Source organism: Pieris napi, chromosome 5 (genome assembly GCF_905475465.1).
Source record: "Pieris napi chromosome 5, ilPieNapi1.2, whole genome shotgun sequence".
Taxonomy (NCBI): Eukaryota; Metazoa; Arthropoda; class Insecta; order Lepidoptera; family Pieridae; genus Pieris; species Pieris napi.
The window spans coordinates 2,268,398-2,295,073 of NC_062238.1; the positions used below are offsets into that span (position 1 = coordinate 2,268,398).

The window sequence follows — 26,676 nt, forward strand, 5'->3', positions numbered from 1 at the left end:
CATTTTATGGATGTGAGTATGATCATAGAAAATACTATTTATGTCTCAAATTACTGTTATCATTATGTATGTGGTTTGTTCACGTTCACTTATAAAATATATAAATACAAATGAAGCTATTCATAGGAATAATACGTTGATCATTCATAAAAATTAAATCATTCAAATTACACTCTCAAATTAAGTCTGACCATTTAAGTGTAGCTTTATCTGTCTTTCTATAAATTATTTACATGAGATATAGTTCTTTAGTAAAACAATGTAATTATACTAATTTGTTATGAAATAACAATTAAATTAGCATAATGTGTTTAATGTCAACCGAGATTCATAGTCACACACACATGTGAAAGGTTATTACGTATATGTTAACAACAGCATGTCGTCATTGTCTATCGTTATCTACAGGTAAAAGACGGAAATATCATCCTGTAACTTGACCAATTCGATATTAATTTTTTTTAATAAAAAATAGGAATGACTTTCAGAATCTATTCGCTGTGGTATGTGCTGCTGGATCATGGAAGCCCCAAACTCGTACTATTGCATTATCCATTGTATGTAGGGACGCTCTGCAGCCTGACTTCGCCTTAACACAGACCCATCTAGTTTTGTCTCCATTCTTGTTGACTCTATTAAAACGATACCTGCCTATCATGATCACAGGGTTTCCTCTTTGGGACCTTGCAAACACTGGATTCAAATCTGTAAGATGATGTGTAGTTAATACGTGTAGTAGTCATTTAAACAGATGCTTCACTTGATTTCCCTATTCTCCATTTAAAATTTAATTCCCATTAAACACAACACACTCCAACACACACACTTGTATGTTTAATAAGATTACTTTTCAACTTTTGGAGACTTTATTAAGTGAATTAAGCACTACAAAGTGAAAATTTAATAACCATCATAACAAAGAAAGTGATAAGCATAGATTACAACATGCTCATAGATTAATTTTCAATGGTAATTATTCATATTCTAGATACAGCACTAATGCTACACTTTTACTTCTAATTGCTTAAATATTGTCTAAATTAATTATTTCTCGTGGAAACAGATCAGCGAAGTTAAATGATCTAATCGTATAGTACAGCGATTTTATTTATACTATATAAAAATGATTACATATAACCCTCCTCTTCATCCTCGTAAATAACTTTATAATTAATAAAAATCGCATTACATTCTTTTTTACGTGGAGCTAACAGAATAAAAAAGTGTTAACACACATAAACATGATTGCTTATAAATGCTAATGATTATGTATTCCTATAGTCTTAACGATAACATTGTCCACTGTAGTGAGAGACGCAGTGCAACCAGATTTCTTCTTAACACAAGACCAGCGTACTTTGGACCCCCAAGAAGCATGTTTATTAAAACGCCAGTCACCTATCTGAACCACTAAATTTCCTCTCTGAGAAAGACTAAACACAGGCTCTGAAAAAATTATAGCACCATTAACACTTTATAAACCAAATCTACTTAAAATATAAGGATTATTAATAAAAAAAGATTAACTTAATAACATTTAATTAAAAAATAATTTTTTTTTTTGGAAAAAACATTAATTCGCTTATAATTAGATGAAATAATTCAATACATAGACTAATATATTATATAGTTTATTTGTCTCTTCACAACATTACTTTGTACATAAATATGTAGAACGTAAAAACATGCTGCCGGTATTTTATTTTATTTTTATTTATTTTACGTTATCATATTGACGATCTTTGTGAGAGGCTGGTGCCTATAATACGACTATAGATAGTGGCAGCAGGTCACCAGTCTTCCGACGGGCATAGAAAATATCGGAAGAGATCACTACATATTATAACTAAACTAAAGTGACAAACAAAATAAAAGTAAAGCATGAGTATAAGGTGTAAGGGTGTGTGAATCAAACGTGTGTGAATGAAAGAATTTAATTTAAGGTCTAACTCTACTGTGTATAACTTATACTGTTTTTTTTGACTGAATACTTAAGGAATAAAATAGTTTGATGTTTTAAAATGTCCCAAGAAAGCAGAAAAAAATATGCGAATAGTGAGAGTGAAATAAATTTACTTTGCAAATTGTGTCCTTACACCGTCTTTTAGTTAGCGTGATAGGGTCAAGTGTTAGTTGGGGACTTTTCTTAAATAGTATTGTTAAGAACTAGCTAAAAAAAATGTTTCAGCCTCCTAAAACCGAAAGTAAAATTATGCAAATTAGAATTTTCTACAAAAGATGATAAAAAATTTAACTCTATAAATATCATGATTAGGGAATGCAATCCCGGTCCCGCGAGATTCCGTGTAATTTTTCGGGATCAATCCCGAAGCATAATATAACGAGATCCCGTTCGAGATTGACGGGATTGAGAGATACTAATTTAGTGAGTGGAGAACATACGTTGCGTTTCATGATTCGAAAGCTAGAAGACCTAAAAACTCCTCTCTCAGAAAAGTTGGTCTCTTCGACGAACAATCGTACCTCCGAGTGTCGCATAAAAGCAACTGCAGCGCTGTTATATTTGAAAAAAAAAATTTTAACTGGACGAAATCCTGAAAATCTCCGCGGGATCTCGAATTTACGATCTCGAGTCGGCATTGCATCCCCTAATCGTGAGATATAAAAATACATTTTACAAAAATATTGAAAAATTTCTTATACCTATTCGCCGCACCATAATCTTTATTATTAATATAAAAAAAAATGATAATAACTGGTGAGACTAAGAGTCAGCCAGTGTGTTAGTCTTCTTAAACGAATCTTACGGAATTAAATATTGTACTAAGGGCTCCCACACAAAACTGCGAATTCGCATCGCATCGCAAATATCTGCGAATTCGCACGAACGCACCGCAAGAATTTCCGATCTGCTTCGCATCGCACATTCTAGCGATATTACGTCATCCTTGGTGACGCCATTTTAGTCCGCTCTGAGACAGCTTTAGAGAAAGACGCGCGGCGCCTCCGCCGCCTTCTTTGTTTATAAAAAATTGCGGAATATGATATGGATTTTTTAATTGAGGAGCGTCCCGTCCTTAGTGACACAAGTGATGAACATTATAAAAATACATTTATTAAGCAAGATGCGTGGAAGAGCGTCTGTGAAAGTTTGCATCAGAGTTCATAATCGTAATAAATGGATGAACCCAGAATCTTCTTTTTCTTTTATATCTATTTAACAATAACAGCAGTGCAATAATCTTTTTGCGATCCATCTTACGCTTCCTAAAAACACGTCCAGTACGGCTGACTACGAAGGAATGGTCGCCGTACCAAACGGTTTGCCGCACTAAATCGTATCGCAGAAATTCGCATCGCAAATTCCTGCGATGCGTATTCGCATCGCATCGCAGTTTTGTGTGGGGGCCCTAAATGTTCTAGTGATTATGTTTCAAAGTTGACCAGATAATCTTCCCATAACAGGTTATTATTGTGGCCAAACAATCAGTTTCTATGCATCCCCAAGATATTCTGCTTTCATGTACGTGTTCCTTTTTATATCGATATATCCCTAATACCAGTTCTTCACCTTGAATAAAATCTGAAAAAATAGCAAAATAATGTATACCAATATCATGAAGCTGGGTAATTGTTTCCTTAAACCTGCTAGTTACGTTATAAATTTATTTATACGTGGTTAATTGTTTACCTCAATAATTTTTGAACCAGATTTGGCTCAAAATACGGAGAAGCAAATTCAGGAAAGTGGTTCCAAAGATCACAAATATCAAAGATTACAACGTATTTAATAAAAAGCAGTCTATATTTTTAAAACAATACAATAAATATATACAACCTATCAGAAAAATAACACATGTAAGTATAAAAATTATTGTATACAATGAATATAAGGCTCATTATAAAGTATCACCAAATTTACGTATCATTGATATTATCACTTAAAGGTTAGCCTAGGTTTACAGCGTAGCTTTTGTCACTAAAAATTTCGAGATCATAAAAAACTTTAACAATCTGATGTCATCCTCCAAAACTTTAACACACGTACCATTTAATGGTAAACATTTCTCATAATAACAAATTATCCAATTAGTTAATCCTTTCTCTCCTCAGGAGGTGTCCGATTCCAGAGATCAAATTTAGGAGCAATTCTAGGAAAATTAAGCGCATGAAGAGCCAGCGAAGCGGCTCGGGGTGATAAAAGCGGCGACGGAAGTATTGAAGCTGCAATTGAGGAGACTGGTAGAACCTGCGACCGTGGACGCAGCGGTACGAATGCACCATTACCACACCTTGCGTGCGAAGGAGGAGCATGGTTATGAGCATCTGATGAAGCGACTAATTTTCCCGATATTAGCCTCACTCTTGCTCTACATCCCATGTGCTTTGATGAGCAATAGAAAAATCGTCCCCCAACTTGTGAATACGTAAAACCTTTTAAGACAAGGATATATTTCCCTTTTTCCGTTGGTATGAATTGTATATCTGCAACACATAAGCAATTTAGATAACATTCCACAATTATATAGCATCGGTAGTATAAGTCACGTTTAAAGATATCACATACATAGAAACTATTAAACCAAAATTAATGCAAAAATCATTCAAGTATCCTGTATATATAAGTGTATAAAACCTATTAACTGATATCTCCTACGATTCCACTAGTTTCGATAATTTATTTCATATACGAAACAATTAAATAAAAATCTATACAGTATATTATATATGTATATAAACTTTGGAAAAGAGAGGATCTAATCTGCACTTTCAAGTCCATTTTATTCGTAGATTAAATATTTTATATTATACAGAACATAATTTGAAAAAAAAATAATCAAACGAGAAAGCATACTAAAATTCGTATTGTTAAGATTAGGATGGCTTAAATAATACCAACTCTTTGAATTATACAATTTATCCAAGTATAACTTAGATTTAATACGAAGTCAAGTGCCAAAAAATATACACTAAATTATTTTTTATAACAATCTTAATACATAATAATCATTTATTTGCATCATATGGTAGAAAAATGGTGATACAATCTAATGTAGGCATATTGTAGCACATAGCGTGCAAATTTGTCTTAAAAGGTAGAAGAGAAGTTACAATTATATTGAATCATATCATTAAAATCAATTCTTATATTATTTTATCACTACATTATCAAATTAATATTAATTATAATGTTTCACGCAAATAATCATTAATAGAATAATAACTTTTGTCTAAAAGTAGTACATTAAGTAGATTTTTAAAAACTCTAGTAGGAAGATCTTTGAATGTTTTTGGTAAATTATTATAAACCTTGATTGCAATATAAAAGGTAGTTTTATATTGCAATTAAGGTATTATATTTTCTAGTCTTAAATACCCAATTAACTGCGACTGAATTTCCCCAAACTATAATTCCATATCTAAGTATAGAAATCATATGCATTATCAGCAGTTAATATAATAATTATAATACCGTATCATGGTTAACAGTTCCCCTTAGTCATTTTAACAAACAAACAAAGTTGTGTAATTTGTTCTGTAATTATATTCGTATGTATTTATAAGTTAATATTTAAATTTTTACCATCATATTTGTCATTATAACCTCAACTGATTTAGGTTTGGTTAGTTAAAATTTTAGGAAAAATCGTATAAATATAAACTCAGAAAACGAGATTTCAACTTAAATTAAGGCCGAAGCGAACTTAGCAGCTATATTAACAATACATTTTAAATAAAAACTTAACTTAGAAAATACCCAAGCTAAAGGATGATGACACAAAACATAGACTTTAGTATCAAAGCTTACTTCGTCTATAAGGAACACTAGCGAATACAATCATTTAAAAATAAACTGAATGCATTTAAAGTTCTCATTTGTCTCTTTTCATTACAGCGTTAACATAATTGAGAAGAAAGAGACAACTAAAAGAAGGGGGCCTGAGACTTAAGAAAGACTCAAAAAATGTACCTCAGTGTTATTGAAAACTTACACCTTAATATATTTTCCATTTTTACATAAGTATTTCGGCGGTGGATGGGTATGATCTGTCATGATTTTTTCCAATTTATTATTGATAAAGTGCAAACGGGCAGGACACTTTTGGGTCTGGGTAGAAGAGCAATACCAATGGGGACCATAATTTCTTTGCGAATAAGTATAGCCGTGGAGCATTAATAGATGTTTTGTACTCCTTGAAGATGGAATCATGACAATCTCATCGTTTTCTGGGAAAAGCAAAAATTAATTTTAGATCACTTATATTCTTTCAGTCAAAACATTTATGCCATTTCTAAAAAATTTAGTATGTTCAGAACAGTTATTATAAAAAGGAAAATAATTATCGACTATATAGTTCGTGAAACAAAACAAACCATTATGTATGTATTTCTGAATTGCAATTCTGATAAACGAAAGAAAGAAACATATTTATTCGAAATAAATGAAGAAACATATTAAATGGGACAATTTAAATAAGGGGGCCTGAGACTTAAGAAAGTTAGTCCAAAAATGTACCTCAGTGTTATTGAAAACTTACACCTTAATATATTTTCCATTTTTATATAAGTATTTCGGCGGTGGATGGGTATGATCTGTCACAATTTTATCCAATTTATTATTGAAATAGTGCAAACGTGCAGGACACTTTTGGGTCTGGATAGAAGAGCAACACCAATGGGGACCATAATTTCTTTGCGAATAAGTATAGCCGTGGAGCATTAATAGATGTTTTGTACTCCTTGAAGATGGAATCATGATAATCTCATCGTTTTCTGGGAAAAGCAAAAATTAATTTTAGATCACTTCTATTCTTTCAATCAAAACATTTATGCCATTTCTAAAAACGTTAGTATGTTCAGAACAGTTATTATAAAAAGGAAAATAATTATCTACTATATAGTTCGTGAAACATAACAAACCATTATGTATGTATTTCTGAATTGCAATTCTGATAAACGATTAATGTAATTATTGATACATGCCTATAAGAAAGAAAGAAACATATTTATTTATTTATTTTATTTATTTATTTAAGAAATCTGAGCTCACTTGGAAACCTCTCAAAAGCAAAGCAAAGCAAATAACGTTTTTATACAAAATTATAAGCAAACAATATGCTAACGTATTAACAATTGTATTTAAAATTTCATGATATAACACATAAGTTAGCATTAGTATTTCATTAATAACAAAGTTAAGGCGGCAAACAAAACTGAAACAGCGGTTCTCGCGAGGGATTGCGTTCCGTCTCGCCCATGAATACCGTAAAAAAAATATTACCGATCTAGCCGGGGCGTATCTCGCGAGACTCGTAACACAGTTTATTGTAATTAACATAATGTAACTTTTTTTTTTAAATTTGAGAGATGGCAGGCAGAGTAATATAAATTTAAAAAAAAAATTAAGGAAACGCACAACTCCTCTAAATCACGCACGCGATGGTTGAGGTTAGTAACAGATAGGGTGAAGAATGGGGGAATAGGGGGAATGTTAAGGGGAGGCCTACGCCGTAGATGCGACTACTGCATATTGTATAGTGTAATTCATTAGAAATAAAGGAATTTATAGCTTTATATAAACGCCATTTTTGCAAAAATACTTCGGCGGTGGATGCGTATGGTCTGTCATAACTTTGACCACTTCAACCCCGGTATAACGCACCCGTGCTTTACACCCCTGAAATTTGGATGAGCAGTACCAGTAAACATCTCTGTATTGGGAGTACGTGTATCCATCGATCATCATTAAGAATTTCCCACCAGGTGTGGGTATCTTTATAATCTCATCTGAAACCAATTAAAACATATAAAACTTTGTCAACAAACATGTCTTCGACGAAACTGTTTCTATGCTAGAAGTTTGTATTTATTATATAGTTTGTATATAAGTTCAGGAAATTAAAAAGTACCAATGATTATATCAAGAATATAACTATTAGTTTTTTACTTACTAACATTTTTGTGTATAACGTAGATTCTTAAAAGGTGGGAGCTTGTAGTTTATTGTTTATCAGAATGCCAAATCATAAAATGACTGCTTCACGACTGATTTGAGAGCGATCGCCGATGCGAAAACCGCTGTGTGAGTTACAGAATCGCAGGGCTGCTATGACGTTCTTAAAGCAATCTTTTCTCTCTTTCTGTCAAATTGTTTATACTGCCATGAAAAGAGATAGATGATTTAATAAATATAGGGGTTAATGTGATAAACATCAGACAAAACCAATTTAACGATTTATTATACACTAGTCAAATGTTATACGTAAGTCATGTACAACTATTTGACAAAACAAATTTGAATAATCTAAAATTATAATAATTATAAAACTTAAATGGCCTAAAATAATCATAAACACTACTAATAATCATAGACCTTTAGGTTTTTAGTTTCAGTTTTTTTTTATATCTCAGATATTCTATATATATATTATATATATCTTTAATATTTTCTGTATAGCCCATTTCGGTAACAGTATCTGGGCGGAGGATGGTTATGGTATGCATTACACTTCACCACTCTATCACCAAAATAATGAACACGAGCCTTACAGCCTTTCCTCTTAGCGGACGAACAAATCCAGTAAATGTTTCTTTGTTGGGAGTATGTGTAACCATCAATCATCAACAGAAAATGACCATTTGGGGTCGGTATCTTTACAATTTCACTGACTGAAAAGGAAAAAATATTAGTAACATTGCATCACTGATGTTAAGTGATGCCGCCGCCCATGGACACTCGCAGCTGTCGAAGGCTCGCAAGCGCGCTGCCGGCCTTTCAAGAAATGGTACGCTCTTTTCTTGAACGACCTTACTTGTTATGTTGCTTAACATTCGGTAATCTAGTAACTGGGCAGTCCATTTATTAGCGATGATAGCAAATACCTCATAGTTCTCTCGCCATAGACGTTGTTTGGTCTCGATGTACAGAGCCAAACATTCGTTACAGCTCAGGTCTGTACGTAAACTCGTATCAAAACAAAAACAAAAAATTTCAATAAACCTTATTTTATTTTAATATATGTTCCATTTCTACAATAATAGTTTGGCGGTGAATGAGAATGTATCGTCATAATTTTAAGCAGCGTATTGTCCGAGGTGAGCTTCACCTTTGCTTTACAGCCCTGCAACCTGGACGAGCAATACCAATTACCTTTAATCGCAGAGTATGTGTATCCTTCAACCATCAATAGATATTTACCACCAGGAGTCGGAATCTTTATAAACTCGTTATCGTCCGGCCTCATTATCTTGGTATCTGGAATGCATTATTAATCATTACATAAATCATTAAAAAAAAGGGTGCGTGTACTTATGTACGCGCGTAAGAAGTAATACTTCTTTGGCATTATTAAAAATAGTTTTTGATTGCATGCAAATAATTAATTACAATTAAATAATCAAAGACTGGAAAAGGAGTCATTATAGTCAATAAAGTTCAGTTTACATTTGAAAAATTAAATAAATAAATATTTATTATTATTCTCTTACATTAAATGTAGCATAAATTCTATTATTATTCGAATGTTGTTTTTAAATTATGTCCAATTCCGTAGCATCTTCCGTGGGCAACTTCATTCTGTTAATTTTGTGTCACGGTGCGCGCGCATCGTAAAATTTCACTCTCATCAATTTCTCATAACGCGCCTAAAGAAGAAATTTAAAAAAGAAATCGGAACATAAGTATCTCGAAGTCGAACTGAGGTCTAACTTCGAGGATTTTTTGCATTCGTTTAAAATCTAAGAATGGGTGTGTCATGTTTGCAATTTTTATTTTATTTAAATATTAATTTTCTTACACATTTTTTAGATTAGGTCTTTGCACATATGAATCAATTTTGTTCAGACTGTACGGGAATTGTTAAAAATTATGTTATTGCAACTCTTAAATAAAGAAAACTCTTTTCACTATAATTAGTTCACTAAATTTCCAGTAAGACAATAGGCATATTATTTTTTTAATAAATGTTTTCTTATCTATGTAACAATTTAACGACAGATTTCTAATAACTTCTTTTTTGTATATTCTGTATTTGTATTTCATGGTTGAATAAATACGTTGCACTGTGTATGCAAAATGTATCATACATTAATATGTACACAAAATACATTAATGAAAAGCTGTTCGATGTTATACAATAAAGAAGATTTAACACTTAATATATTCTCCATTTTTAATGAAGTACTTGGGGGGTAAATGTGTATGTTCTGTTGATATTTTGATCACTGTGTCCGCGCAATAACGTAGTCGTGCCTTACATCCTTGTAACCTAGCTGAACAATACCAATTAACACCGTTATTTCGAGAGTATGTGTACCCATTAAGCATCAACAGGAATTTACCACCTTTTGTTGGTATTTTTATAATCTCATCATCTGTAATAGAATATTATTTATAATTCACAAATAAACCCGGAATACATTATAATAAAAATATATAAAATATGTGGCGGCGCGAACTCTGCTTTTTTCATGATTTCAGTTGCTAACCTCGGAAATTCCTACAAGAATGAAACCATTTCAAATTCAAATGTATTTATTCATATTTGTAACTTATAACCCTCAATATTATTATTTAAAAGGAGAAGCTAAGCTTAACCATAATTAGATCGGTCCGTAGATGGAGAATTTCTTGAACGGATATTGTATCCGTGCAAGAAATCTCCACTCCAGGTCGTAAACCTCCGTCTTCACTTATTTAGGTAAGTGATAAATATACATCCAAAAACCACATATAAATGAATATCAAAACCTTCATAATAACATAACACTTGCACACAATTCTTATTTATTAAATGAAAGATTTATTTGACCATAAGAATAAAATAAACCTAAAGTATTTACAATTTCCTTAACCTACATAGTAATAAATATAGTTTAAAAAAACTATAAAACACGCTTTTAAAGCACATCAAACTAAAAAGTGAAAAATAATTCCTTATTTAGGCTGAAAATGGTAATGAACAAAAAATACTGGTTTTATTGTGAAAAAGCGTGGGTTGCTCGATAGACGAAATATGGCACAGAGCTTTAAAAGCGTGTTTTATAGTTTTTTTAAACTATATTCATTTTCCACTTTTTAGTCCTAGCAGCAATAGATACGTGTTGTCTCAATTTTACGATTAAATTGAGACAACACGTTGCTTTGTGGACTTAACGCTGGCAGCATTTCCTCGCTGTATTCCGATATTTAGAGGAGCGAGGAAAGCACCAGCTCTTTCCAGTTATTAAATTACATTTTGATTATTTTTAATTTATAAAACTTATAAAAACATATACTCAACTCGACTGCCATTGTGTAAACGAGGAAAATTAAGGTTATTTAATTTTGCATTTGTGCATATTATAAAACGCGGATGCGTTACTATTCTTTTATACGTAATTAATATCGTAATCATATGGTAACCGTGTTAACAAATACTACTTTTTAACCTACGTTTTTGACACTCTACGAGTGGTTAGGTAAAACTCGTTAATTAGGTTATTTTAAGTCTTAAGATGCAACAACAAAATAATTGTTTTAGAATTACACTTTTGTATATACCCCATTGAAGTAAATGTATTCTGGGCGTGCATGCGTATGCGATGTATCAACTTTAATAAGCGTGTTCTTGAAATAATGCACTCGTGCCCGACAGCCATGTTGCCTGGAAGAACAATACCAGTGCTTCCCTTTTACTTGGGAGTATGTGTATCCATGAAGCATTAACAGAAATTTACCACCGTGCGTCGGTATTTTTATAATTTCATCCAAACCTAAAATAAAATAGTGTTTTAACTATTAGAATGTATTTATGAAGACCATCAAAGTCCATTTTATTAGTTTTGACTTCGTTATAATCTAATAAATATAAATATATTCTAATCCAATACGAATGTTATGCATAGTATTTTATGTTTTGATCTCTAGTAATTTCACTGTTTCCCCCGTATGTGCGCTTTTCCTTCTCGCGTGCGCAGTTCACATCGTATGTCAGGCACGAACGATCAGCCTTGACTAAAAATTAAAATAACGAATGACTGTTAAAGAATTGAGGTGATTAGAACCGTATTAAAGTTATATACACGTAGTGTAGTATTATATATTCCATTTGGCAGTTGGACAAGCGCTTCAACGCTCGTACAAGTTGCGCCAAAAGGGGCGCACATGCGCTTCCAAAGACGAGCTGATAGGCGCATAAAAAACGCTAGTCTGAAACCGCCCCTAGTCCTTTTGTCAAAATCATGGGACTAACTACAAACAATGGTTAACGGTTTAAATGCTGGCAGCAAAGAAGTTGGCGTGCAATTGAAACTCTCAAAAACTTTAGTATTGTCGAATGAAGAAAAGGCAGATATATTAGTGGGCACTGAAACACTACCGTATACTAAAACCTGGAATGACCAAGGTCATGTAGTATATGTCTTCTACCTTGCGTCACATACTCTTGTCAGTCTTGGAAATACTCAGACAAGTTAGTGAACAAAGTAGCAGATTGTCAGAGGGTCCTTAAGTAGTAGTAATCTTCTATGTGTTGAACGAATTAAAAAATACGTACGCAAAGATACGAGAGTCGATAACAGCCGACGGGAAACGTGACACGGCTACAGGAAGACGACCTTAACAAAACTGCTGGCCCATACAACACAAATTCCCTAAAGAACTTTCTCCCAAACCGTGTAGTGGCCGACTGGAATAGGCTTCCGGAAAGTGTGATCAGTGCACCATCAGTAAACACCTTTAAAAATAGACTGGATAAGTTCCTCCAAATCCCATAATACACGCGCATCAGCTTATTAAAAGCTGCCAGTGTGTTAATTAAATAATAATAATAATACTGATGAATGGGGTTAACCGATGAATGGGGTTCTTCAAAAAATTTTACTTTTATTTAAAGATATCTTATATGTAGCTGGGTAACGAATTGTTTTACTTATTTTTTTGTTAATCAAATCGATCATTATTATTCGTTTTAGTAGGAAATTGTATGCGTTATTTTATTAATTTAAAAATACTTAAGTACATTAATAATACATTAAAAACACACAATATATAATCATAAATATGAAACGAAACTGTTCACTATGTTACACTTTAAAATACATTCCACGTCTGTGATAGTACTTCGGCGGTGGATGTGTATGATCTGTATTAACTTTAAGTACAGTGTCTTCAAAATAACGAATCCGAGCTCTACATTTTTGAGTCTTGAATGACGAACAAAGCCAGTGAATCCCATTATTTTGGTTGTATGTATATCCATCAACCATCAATAGAAATTTACCACTAGGCGTCGGTATCTTGATAATCTCAAGATTGGCTAAAACAATTGATATTAGTTAAAACACGTTTTGAGCGGAACTCATAGTAAATCACTTTATTTATATACTACATTGTTATCCTATATATTTGTTTTAGAATAGGGTAGTCATCGCAGCCCATGGTTGTCTGGTCTCAGGGAGGAGTATACTCTTTCTTTAAACAATTGGAGATCGTACATATATCCCATGTAAGACCCACACTAGAAGTCTTTCTACAATTCGCAAGTTTGCAAAAGACAGTCAGAAAAACTCAAAAATCAATAAGACTTCCAGCAATCAAGGTGATGCTGATGAAATTAACACGGCTTGTATGGGAATGAAATGAGGCAGGAGGGAGCCAAACAACTCTTCAGAATTTAGAAAACATATTTGAAAATCGCAAAATGTATGATTGAAAGACATATAGCATGTTTTCTCTAAAGAAAGCAACTCTGCGTTCTTCGTGTACCCATTGCGTAGGTAGCAAAGTGACCGAGCACCTCGCTCTTTCACTTTACCTTAGAACGAATTTCATTAATATTTTAACCAGTACCTGTATCCAAAATATTAAACGAAAATTAATTTACATGTCTTATATTTTCCTATAATAATAATAAGCCTTTATTTTATCCACATCTAATTTACATACATAATACAAAAGAAATATATATACAATTATTACTTTAAGAAGCGGCCCCATTCCAGGAAGGAGACTGTCTTCCAACTTTTTCCATCCTATTTTATTTTTTACCGTCATCCAATTTTTCAATCTCGTCGGCTTATTGCTATTTTAGTCTGCCTGTTTCTTTGTCCTTTTGTGCCAGTTCGGTTACCTTCTTTGACTATCTGTAAAACGAGCTACGTGCCCTGCCCATTTCCATTGTTCTAAGTTGCATGAGGCTCAATTATTTTTGTTTTTCTGTGGTTGCTTTCACTTTTCTGTTTGTCACTTAGTTAATTCCATGAATTTGTACTTCTGTCAATCTCGCGCTGGCACGAACGTATTTTGGCTTTCGTTTTGTTTTGGAATATCCAAGTTTATATTTGCATTTTTTCCTTATATCTTTATATAAACTCCATTTTTACAAAAGTACTTGGGCGGTGGATGTGAATGATCTGTATTAACTTTAAGTACAGTGTCTTCAAAATAACGAATCCGAGCTTTGCATTTTTGAGTCTTGAATGACGAACAAATCCAGTGAATCCCATTATTTTGGTTGTATGTATATCCATCAACCATCAATAGAAATTTACCACTAGGCGTCGGTATCTTGATTATCTCAAGATTGGCTAAAACAATTGATATTAGTTAAAACACGTTTTGAGCGGAACTCATAGTAAATCACTTTATTTATATACTACATTGTTATCCTATATATTTGTTTTAGAATAGGGTAGTCATCGCAGCCCATGATTGTCTGGTCTTTTCAGGGAGGAGTATACTCTTTCTTTAAACAATTGGAGATCGTACATACATCCCATGTAAGACCCACACTAGAAGTCTTTCTACAATTCGCAAGTTCGCAAAAGAAAGTCAGAAAAACTCAAAAATCAAAAAGACTTCCAGCAATCAAGGTGATGCTGATGAAATTAACACGGCTTGTACGGGATTGAAACGAGGCAGGAGGGAGCCAAACAACTCTTCAGAATTTAGAAAACATATTTGAACATCGCAAAATGTATGATTGAAAGACATATAGCATGTTTTCTCTAAAGAAAGCAACTCTGCGTTCTTCGTGTACCCATTGCGTAGGTAGCAAAGTGACCGAGCACCTCGCTCTTTCACTTTGCCTGAGAACGAATTTCATTAATATTTTAACCTCTACCTGTATCCAAAATATTAAACGAAAATTAATTTACATGTCTTATATTTTCCTATCATAATAATAAGCCTTTATTTTATCCACATTTAATTTACATACATAATACAAAAATAAAATATATATACAATTTTATTACTTTAAGATGCAGCCCCATTCCAGGAAGGAGATTGTCCTCCAACTTTTTCCATCCTATTTTATTTTTTACCGTAATCCAATTTTTCAATCTCGTCGGCTTATTGCTATTTTAGTCTGCCTGTTTCTTTGTCCTTTTGTGCCAGGTCGGTTACTTTTTTTGACCATCTGTAAACGAGCTACGTGCCCTGCTCATCTCCATTGTTTCAAGTTGCATGAGGCTCAATTATTTTTGTTTTTCTGTGGTTGCTTTCACTTTTCTGTTTGTCACTTAGTTAATTCCATGAATTTGTACTTCTGTCAATCTCGCGCTGGCACGAACGTATTTTGGCTTTCGTTTTGTTTTGGAATATCCAAGTTTATATTTGCATTTTTTCCTTATATCTTTATATAAACTCCATTTTTACAAAAGTAGTTTGGCGGAGGATGAGTATGCTCAGTTATTATTTTAACCACGTTATTTTCTGAAATGCACTTCACTCGAGCCTTACAACCTTGAGACTTGGACGAACAGTACCAGTAAACACCAGTCATATGTGAGTATGTGTATCCGTTAATCATCAGTAGGAACTTGCCACCACGAGTAGGTATTGTTACAATTTTGTCGCCATCTAAAATATTCAATGTTAGATTTACTTCACTTATTTCATTTGGTTAGTTGCTGCAATTGACAGCTAGCACTGGTGGGAAATGGTATCAGGACAGGGAGCGGTGGAGGTATCTCGAAGACATTACGAGTCAGTAAGAAGAAAAGTAAAGAAGTTAATGCAGTGAGCTGTTTAATATTATTTACAAAGGTATCAATTAAACGCACAGCGAAAGCGACGTCGGGAGGTACGACCAGCCAAGCCATTTTGGGTAGAATCAGTGTGTTTGTGACTTTTAATGGTTTGACCTTCGTCAGAAACATTATGAAAAATAAAAGATATTAAAAATTCAAAAGTGACTTTATTTAAGATACATTTTAGGTCGCAGAGCTAGCTGTGGTATGATTTCTATTAGCTCGATCTACGTCAGGAAATTTATTGAAGATAAAAAAAAAATTAATGATTCCAAAATGATTTTATTAAGTTATTCTTGACGTAATTACAATTTGGGTATTTTTTTTTAAAATTACTTTGTCTGAATTTATAACTATTAGAAAGATACAATCACTTTTGTCTTTGTTACATAATTATCGTTTAACAATTCCCGATGTCTATGATTTTTTTACCGGTAAATCCTAGATTTGGAAACAATTATTTAGAATTACTTCGGTATTTTAAATATATTATTTTTACAATGTTTGCGAACCCCTTTTTCAGCAATGGGGATATACAGCGACATCATTGGATCGGAGATATACTTAGGAATGGGCTTCTTCTCAGGGGGATGAGTGTGACGAGATACCACGTGAATTATCTGTCCCTGAGAACTCTGATGAAATCGGGCCTTACATTTCGTCCGAGCCTTTGTGGAGCAAACCCAATGTCCGGAGTAATTTATTTGATAATAAGTGTAACCATTTACCATTATCAGGTACTTTTTTCGGGTTGGTATCATTAAAATTTCATCATCTCCGGTTATGTACTCTGAAAAAAAAATCCATAAGACACCGTTAGGTTTATCTTGGTTTAAAGAAATTGGAAGCCAAGTGAGTCAGAATTATGGCAGGGGTCAAAGCTACTGTTGGGTTAGTAGAAAACAATTTTTTTATCTTATAATAATTGTGATTAATTCATACATTTACTTATATTTGATAAAAACAGTGTGATATAGTAGAAAGTAGCGCTAAGATTTCGATTCGGTGGATGAACTATGGATTGGACAGATCATTACAATACATTTTGATTACCAAAGACTATTTTGTTTCAAAAAAAAATCTATTAAAAGACTAATTTGTGGTTCCGGTTGCATTCGCCGAGTCACGAGGTGTATACATTAGACACGAATTAATTGTTAATGTTAGTTATTAAAACAGAAAGTAATAGTAAAGTTTTATTAAAAATATCCTACATTACCTTTCTGATGTATTATAAAACTTAAACTTCAACATCTTTAAGAACATTCATGTTATAATAACTATAAAAAAGCGATGAGATATATAAAGCATGTTAACTAATATAAAATATTTGAAGATGGCAAACATATAAACATTGTAGCAGATTCGTGATAAATAGGATGAACTATAAAATATACTTAATAGAAATTTCAACTAATCAATAGATAACTTAATACCTAAAAATATAAAGATTTATTAATACCTAAAAATTTAAAGTTATTCAGGCGAAAGGCCGTGAAAACAACGACAATTTTCTTACTAAACAACAATTTTTAATTTGATTTTATGATGATGTTATTTGTGATTCAATTCAATTTTTAAAATTCTTAGTTCGTTACTTACAGTGTACATTCTAGGAAATAATGTACACTGGATATGTACCTCTATAAATGTTTGTGATTGAATATTTCAAATAACTGTCAACCCAATCAATAGTAAACTATTAACAGATCTTCATATTAGAATTAAATTCAATTTACACATAAATTATTTTTTGAAACAGGATAAGAAAGTAAGGTGAAGAACGAAAGCGTTCCATTTGATTGTGATTGTGTGATTTGATTGATTGACATGTAACATTATTTTATATACTCGTAGAACAGGGGTCAAATGAGCAAGAGGCTATGAACCATCGCATATGTCATGATATGTCTGTTTGTTCAATAACAATCAAATGCACGTTTTTGTTTATTGTCTTTCTCTTTATATATGTCACCGTAAAATTGTAAAAACCGTTAGATTGTAATCTATCTCGCGAGATTGTAAACTGTCGAAAGATTGTGAACCTCAACGAACTGCTTACAAATTAACGTATTATTATTCGGTAGTTATATGAAATTGTTGGGAAGTAAAATTAATCTGTAATTGACCAAAGAAGTTTGAATGATAACTAAGTTAGTGTAGTACAATCTACCGAATAATAATACGTTAAATTGTAAGCAGTACGCTGAGTTTCACAATCTTTCGACAGTTTATAATCTCGCGAGATAGATTACAATCTAACGGTGTTTACAATTTTACGTTAACATATACAATAATCAAAACCGTCCAATCACAGCTGCGATATCATTCGCATAAGCCAGACATAAGCATTTAATGCTTTGTCAAACCCACGATACAGCTAATTTGAACTGTAACCCTAGACTTTTATAAATCGATTTAAGTGAAATCGCAGTGAAAATAATACATTATTTTGTATTAATCAACACATGCTGTAGACACCGGTACTTAATAAATTTGAACAGCCTGCTGCATTATAAAAATAATATTGACGTTTACATCAATTAGTCACCTTTATGAATAAATGATATTTTGAATTCTTGCTTAAACCAAAATGCTATCTGTCACAATCCCACATAGCTTCGCTTGTAAAATTCATCTATCATAACGTGTCTTCATGTTACGAGTCTTCTTTAGCGGGACAAGTGTGTAAAAAGATATCTTTCATGAGTCTCGAGTCGCTGTCTACAACACAATAGGCATTGCAAACGCCTCTATGGATGCATCTCCACGTAACGTAACCATATTTGTTCCTTCTCTTCATATGGTATCGGTAGCCATCTCGTACCAGCTGCCGTCCACCTCGCTTGCTCTGAACATACTCTACCTTCGGTCGAGTCATATAATCAGAAAGTTGCGGCTCACATGTTAACATTTCGTACCCTGTAGAAAAATATAACTTAGTTCTGGTAAAGAAATCGTTGACAAATATTTATCGACACACTTTATGATTCAAATGTATTTTTAAATAATAATTCAAACATAAATAGGAAAGGTTTATTAATTTAATCAATACTTGATTAACTAAAATATACTAAAAGCAAAACAAAACGTAAGTTAAAAATATATTTCTTCATTCATATCTCATTAATTTAACTGAGTTTGAATGATCTTCATCAAAATAAACAATACATCTAATATATATAAAATTCTCGTGTCACAATGTTCGTTCCCATACTCCTCCGAAAGGGCTCGACCGATTCTTATGAATTTTTTTATGCATACTCAGTAAGTCTGAGCATCGGTTACCATCTATTTTTCAAACCCCTAAGTGATAAGGGGTGTCCACCCCAAAAAAAATTTATTAGTATTTTTTTTACGATATAGCATACAAAAATACATACAACCCCTAATTTTCACCCATCTACGATTATCCCTTATTTTTTATTACTATAGATAATTATTTATACAGAACTAAAAAAATATTTCTTTGAAATAATATACTGTATGGTAAAACAACGTTTACCAGGTCAGTTAGTATTCTATAAAAAATACAATTTCTTACACACTGATTGCTATTCAATTAAAATAAAGGAACTCCGTGACTAGCCAAGTTCAGCTATGTACATTAAACTAAATAAAATATATTTTAATAAGAGCCTAGTTAATTATAGTTTCATCAAAAGCACTATTTATTGTCATTTGCCTATCACCCACTAATAGTATGCAACTTAATACGAATCCAAAGTAGATTAAATTTACTTTGGTAAAAAAAATTATAATACTTAAAACTAATTGTATCATTGCGTCAAAACTTAGTACCATACCTTATCAACCCACGAAGCATATCTTACAGGTATATGGCATTACCTACAACTAATAATTAAGGCACCGGAGGCTTCGGAGATCGCCTTTAAACATCTTATTCCAAATTTAAAAATTTCTGCAGATATCTATCTATCTTCTACTCGCAAAGTGTTTGATCAAAAAATGCATAAAGTTAGTGAGGTATATAAATACGTTTAAAACCTTAATCATTTGAACAGTTGTGTAGGGCCATTACCAAATCATGAAAAGAAAATTTTCTGGACGGTGAACCATTCAATGCTATTGAAAAATCTGAAAATAGATATTAACTCTTTATAATTCATTATTGTATCAACGCTGGACAGCACAGTTAAACATAATATATACCCCCATTCTGGGCCAAATAGACCGCCCCCATACTGCCCTGTATTAGCAGAGCGAACCCTCACACCACCCGAACCACCACCCACCACCACCACACAAAATATTCCCAATATCTCATATGCCCCGAACGGGCCTAAACATCCTCCTGCGAGGGATGCAGCAGATACCACGTACTCGTTTCACTACCTATCGCCACCCATAGATGGCGGTTTGCTACAATGGAAATATAAAATTCAAACAAAACTAATAAAAAATTTATTGCCCAATCAACAGTGCTACAAACGTTTAATATTATTACTATTTAGATACAATAAAATAATTAAAACCTGTAGGAATTTGATACAACCTTTACTTATGTATAATCATTGAGTTATATTTATATACATATACTACAATATCTTTATTTACATATAATCTATATTTATATAATTATAACATTAAGAAAATAGAAAAGTTTTGCATTAGGTGACTTAACCCAAGTGTAAATATTTTTCTATTAATAAATATTTATTATATTTTATGTTATAAGGAATGCAATTGTATAACAATATTTTAATATAACGTGTATATATATTCGTACTAAAGAATTTAAAAAATAACAAATGCTTAATCAATAAATTTTGCTTTAGAATTTAAGCATTCCAGTTTTATTCACGTGTAATTGACCTATATCACATCTATAAGTATTTTAATTGGTTGAAATGTATGTACTATCCTGGTACTTAAGCCACTGTCTACTACATAGTATAAGGGGCTTCCGCTACTCTTAGATCTTTTAAACCGGTATGGTAAACAGCAGAATTATTCAAAAGTTATAAAACAATTTACCTCCCTGTGCGTTTAAAGTTTGACGTTGCGTATTAATGCATCAATATACTGATGAGGAAGAAAGATAGATATCTCTAGTACTCTTCCTTATACGATGTCGCGCAATATATAATATATAATGGCACAATATGGCTAAATGCTAGCTATGGTTATGGTATCCGAATGTTCTAATAATAGTATTCTCTATTGTCGTTATAGTAGCAACACAGCCTCTTCTTCTCTTCTTCCCGCAAACCCATCTGACCCTCTGATTGTTCATCCTCTCTCTGATAAAGTTGTACCCATTGTATATAAGCATGGGATTACCACGACGAGATATTGTAACTTGCAATTCTAAAAAGTATAATTTCTTAAGTATTTTCAACAGCCTTAACTCGTAAGTTATATATACAAAGGTTTTTATAAAACAAGCAAACAGGCTGGAGGCTCACCTGATGGTAGGTGACACAGCCTCCCATGAACAGAAGGGTCTGAAGGGCGTTGCCGGCCTTTGGTAATCGGTATTCGCAGCAGAGAAATCAAAGCGCAATTATATTTCACCCGATTGTAAAAACATAGTAAACAAAAGTGTACATAAGTTTACGCATAGTTTAGCCGTCCATGAACCGATTACGATATGATTGAGGTCAAACGATTTGAACGAAACCCTTAGATGAGAGTAATGGAGGATCCCCATACATATTATTCATATAAATTAACTTAATTATTTCTTGCGTTTTAGTGTATTTTGGAGTCGGTAACATTAAATAACATTTAGATCTAAGCTGAATTTATTTAAATATTTACTTAATTTAAATTTCTAATAACGATCACTGTGCGGTTGTCAAAATTAATGAAACCAAATAATTCAGAAAAGGTAACTTTATTGGTTTTAATCATCCTAAAATTACTAATAAACGTACTATAAACTTAAAATATCCACTGAATGTTTTGTCCTTATCACTTAGAAAAAAAATGTAACAAAACGTTTCTTTAACTAATCTAGGTTTATTGTACGTCTATGATTTAGAATTTAGATGTTAAAATTCGCATAAAATATATAAGGAATTCCACTCCATTTCAAACACGTTTTATTACTATAGTCGTATTTTTAATTAGACGAAGACAACTGACAGGAGCTAATGTCACTTTGTAAAATAATGTTGCCATATTTAAAGTAATAGTGATGCGTTCAGTTCTTGTTCAATCAGATGAATGAACAATGAGCGTGAATAGTCAATCATTTCAAACAATAAAAGAATATTATTTCTATTTCAAAATTGTATAAAAGTGCTCTGATATAAGTTTGGTACTAGTACTATGTAACTACAATCAGTTTTTTGACGTCTTATTACAAAGCGCGGCGCGGCGACTAGTGCCATCACCGATCATTAATTCACGGGTTTTTACTTTGTCACAACACTATTTTTATTTCGTCAAAAACTGACAACACCGTAAATGTCAGTTGACTTAGTCTAATTAAAAATTCGACTATAGTCATATAATTAAAGGTATACATATATCATATTCCAAAAAATGAGAACACGTTTGATTCAATGCAATCAAAAAATATATAATTGACTTTAGAGTTTAGACACTCAATGCCCGAAACGACCTGATAAGTTCGATTTTATAAAAATTTTGGTCAAATCACTATTTCAATTCAAACAATAACTTATTTAAGAAACTAAGATAAAATATGCTAAACTTCGGTGAAGTGATAGCCGCTGCTTAAAGTTAATGCCTTTTAGATATTATGATAGCTACTAAATCTCGAAACCTGAACGAATTTATAATTTAAAAAGTCAAATTCAGACGTAAACGCTATAATTACGGTCTTTTTAGCGTGAATCCCTACAGGTTTTAACTCCATAACAGTTTGAAGTCAAGTAAGACTGTATTGCAGGATCCGACATTGGTTTTTCAATGTGTATAACACACATACAGTCAAAATCTGTTATAACGACATCGAAGGGACTACTCATATTTGGTCGTAAAAACCGATATTCGTAACAGCCGATGAAGTTGTTATTGCGTACCTAATACAATAGAATTCAGCCGGGACCTTTGATTTTGGTCAATATAACCGGTATGTTGTTCTAAACGATGTCGTCGTAAACGGTTTTGACTGTATATAAAAAAGCATATATAATAAATAGTGATATATAAAACATAATAAATAGTGATATATAAAAAACCAGGCACGACAGGGCTGGTCTTCGTCTCAGATTTCTTTATCTGTTTCGTATTCGTTCATCATTACTTAATAGACACGTAGATTATTAGCCACACGCCGTCTTCTTGTGGCAGTTGTCCCACCGCAACGAGAAGGGAGTAGGCGAGCAACGGAATGCAAGTGCGTAATTCCGATAGTTTTTCGCCGGGCTATAAGCGAGAGTCTGAACTAGATAGCAATATTCATAATATATAAAAATACGTGTACTTTCAGATCCGCACTGTAGAGAAATGACTGCTCGCTTGGTCTCTCGGCGTGAGTTCTGATCGCTGAGCAAGTATCGCTATTCGCTAAGCGAGAATTATTTTTAATAGCTCTTGTCGACGAACTAGTGGAGCGAGTGCTCGCCGGCAGTATGAACAATCAGCGATCAGCTATTAATATATGCATCTCTTTTGTTTACAGGGAATGTATATCTATTGTACGTTTCTTGAGATAGAAAATAGCCGATAGTTAATCGTTTCCTCGCCGTTGGTGGGACAACTGCCTAAGGCATGCCGGTACATCGTAAAAGCGAGTGTTAAAAAGGCCAACACTGCTTTGCTTGCGTTAAGAGTGACAAAAATGATAAAACAAATTAAGCACATAGAGTATGTGCTAAGTGCTCTATTAGAAATGGTTATGAAACCCAACCGATTTAACAATAATATTATCCATGGTCGTAACCAGAGAGGCTTTGCAGTGATTCTTCCGCTTTTCTCCGCAGACCCATCTGATTGTATATTTATACACTTTCTGACGAAGAAACCGACATCCATCGTAAATTATTATCGGCTTTAAGCGAGCTGATAACGACATCTGTGCAACTAAAATTCAGAATTTATTATAATTATAATTAGTTCTTTTAATATTCATGATCTTCTCATAATAATAATTATATGCCAATTAGATCGTTACGTATAGTAGATATTTAATTGAATTGAGTTGATTATATTACAAGGGCCCAGACACTTTATGTATTATACAATAAAAAGGAATTTAAGGACTGAAAAGTATAACGAGGGAATCCCAACTATAATAAAACAATCATAGACGTAAAGTTTATTATTTATACAAAACAGGCATATGTTTAGCTGGTACAATGCTAAATGAACGCAACAGAATAAACAATATTGGTTTTCAAAAACATTTAATATTTCTTAGAGAATTCAATAAGTATCGTTTCTGTTTATTTATAATATTTACGTGTAATGCATTTATTGGCCTGCTGTGTTTCAACTGAGATTGTCGGCTTTATAAAAGTCCTGAATTATAGTATTTTTTATACCTTCCATCATATACATATCTTCTAATCATTGCGTCGTCCTTGTTACTTTTGTGTTACGAAGTTGATATCAAGTCGTCACGGTTTATATTTGTCAGTAGTTAAGTTTTTTTTTATCAAATTGTTTAATAATTTTCTATTATTTTGGTATCTTTATTTTTTTGGAAGCGTTTTTTAGCGTTTACTCCTACCTTTTTACAATCTGAAATATTTCTGGTTGGGCGTTATGTTTCTATTACAATTCGGTGATGTGTCAATAATGTATTTCTAGACTCACGCTGGCTAACACTTCTTTTCTATACTTTTCTTTTCTTTTCTGGAGCCTCATTTTCGCTTAGAATTTCGTCATCACAATGGTGTGTTTTGTTCTGTACTGAAATTTAGTTATTGCCGGCTTTATTAACTTTTTGCTTTAGTCAGATGAGTAGGTACATACATTCTTTACTTTTTTTGTTGTTTTAAAGTGTTACACTGTCCATGTTTTTCAGATAGTTTTGTCTTTGTTTCTCGTTGAATTGAGCTGATAAAACCACTTTTTAATAAACGAGTTTTTGCAGCAGCTGAAGGCTATTTCTTCTTTAGACAATATCGGCTTCCCTTTAACCGGCGGAAAGTCTAAAAAAACAAAATCAATAATTAATTCTATAATATACTTATATAAAAACAAACTACGTTTGACTTCAACTGTAAGTTTAAATGGTATTGACGATTTAAACAAACATTAATATTATTATTTTTTATAAAATTACTTACCCAGGAGTCACTGTGACTGGAGAGACGTTCACTCACTAGACAGGCAGCATAAACAATAGAAAACCAAATGTTTTGCATTAGTTTTTAAGACAATTTAATGGTACAAATAAAGGAAAAACTTGTCATTCATCATGTGGGTAACTCATTTAGGGCGAAAATATAAATTTCGTTAGCGGCCTGAATTTGTGAAGAAGAACTTACTCAATAATGTTATATAAAAATTTATTTTGATTTTCTAAATCATTTTACTAAAAATTATAGTAAACTTTGATAACAGATAAATAATATGCTGTTAATTAGATTCATTAGCGTTGAAAAATAAATAAATTTATGGTTAAAAAGAGAATGAGAAAAGAGATCATTTAAATTTTTGGTTGTAGTTGCGTGTATGGGACTAAGACTAGGGACTGTCTTTCGAATCATATACGTCTATATAAAAAAAATGTGCTCTAAATTTCTATATATATAATGATTTAAGTCTTTAAAAATCCAATACATTTTAGACTTCGAATTAAATCTCCTCGTATATTTCTCAATCCCAAAATGTATTTAATCACATATACATGTCAATGATGACTTGTGTTTCATACCTCTATTCTACTGCAAAAACAACCGAGGAAACTGCCTGAAATTCAAACCAAATTTCCAACCAGACCCATCGAATATAACAGTAAAATTGAAGCTTGAAACACCGCCACCTAGTACCGTATAGAAGCCATTTCCAACACAGATGTGCTGCCATCACATCGCAGTACGCCTATTTTGCGTCACGAGTACGATGGCGCTGTAACCAGTGCCTTTTAATTATTATTTAACTGTCCTAGCTAGTGGTCCTACATTCTACGGTACGTGATATAGATAAGGCACTTAGGAAAGATACTTTTTTTCTGATATTTCAAAAACCATCACGAACGGAGGTTTTCATAACAAAAGTTAATATTACAAATTCTTAATTAGTATATAGTTATTATAATTTTATTTTTTCTCAGTCATGCCTTTGTCATAAAATTTACACTATACTTAAATGTACTCGGCGTGTCTCAATCTTACAGAGTTTCAAGTCATCTAGAATGTATGTAGAACAAAAACTAACGGATTTCTTGATGTGAATGCGCTTTAGCACTAATAACTCGTCGGCATTCTCACGGAACGATACACACGTTATTAGAATATGTACTGTCACAATGTTAAATTGGTATCATTATATAGATGTATCACGCATCTTATGCTATTTTGAATAGAGAATCTCAGAAAATAGACATTTTTATCGTAAGTGCGGATTCCAAATTCAAAATAACACTTGTTATAGCTACGAACTTTTCTTCGTAAATTTAAAACGAGAATTTTATCAACACACAAGAAATCTCTTGATTCACTTTTAGTGCATATCCTTTCTTATAGCCACTAAGTCACCATTTAAACAATGTTAAGGTACCTGCAAATTAATAATAGTCTTAGTTCTGGACTACCA

The 26,676-nt window shown here is 32.5% G+C and overlaps 1 protein-coding gene across 40 annotated transcripts in view; it reads right to left on the minus strand.

Annotated features, from left to right (window-relative positions):
* Window positions 1–26,676, minus strand: part of LOC125049347 (protein tramtrack, beta isoform) — a 357,718-nt gene that overhangs the window by 303,062 nt on the left and 27,980 nt on the right. Inside the window, exon 5 of one of the 40 annotated variants that reach the window (XM_047648570.1) lies at window positions 853–1,446. The exons of 32 other annotated variants lie outside the window; for them this stretch is intronic. In XM_047648570.1, coding sequence (XP_047504526.1) covers window positions 1,259–1,446 — 188 coding nt within the window. In that variant the 3' untranslated portion in view covers window positions 853–1,258. Of the gene's footprint in view, window positions 1–852; window positions 1,447–1,610; window positions 3,545–3,728; window positions 4,447–6,879; window positions 7,750–8,174; window positions 8,632–12,970; window positions 13,260–16,241; window positions 16,766–18,323; window positions 18,898–26,676 lie in introns of those variants that run through there. 7 more of the 40 variants (XM_047648574.1, XM_047648524.1, XM_047648555.1 and 4 more) reach the window with 7 other exon arrangements.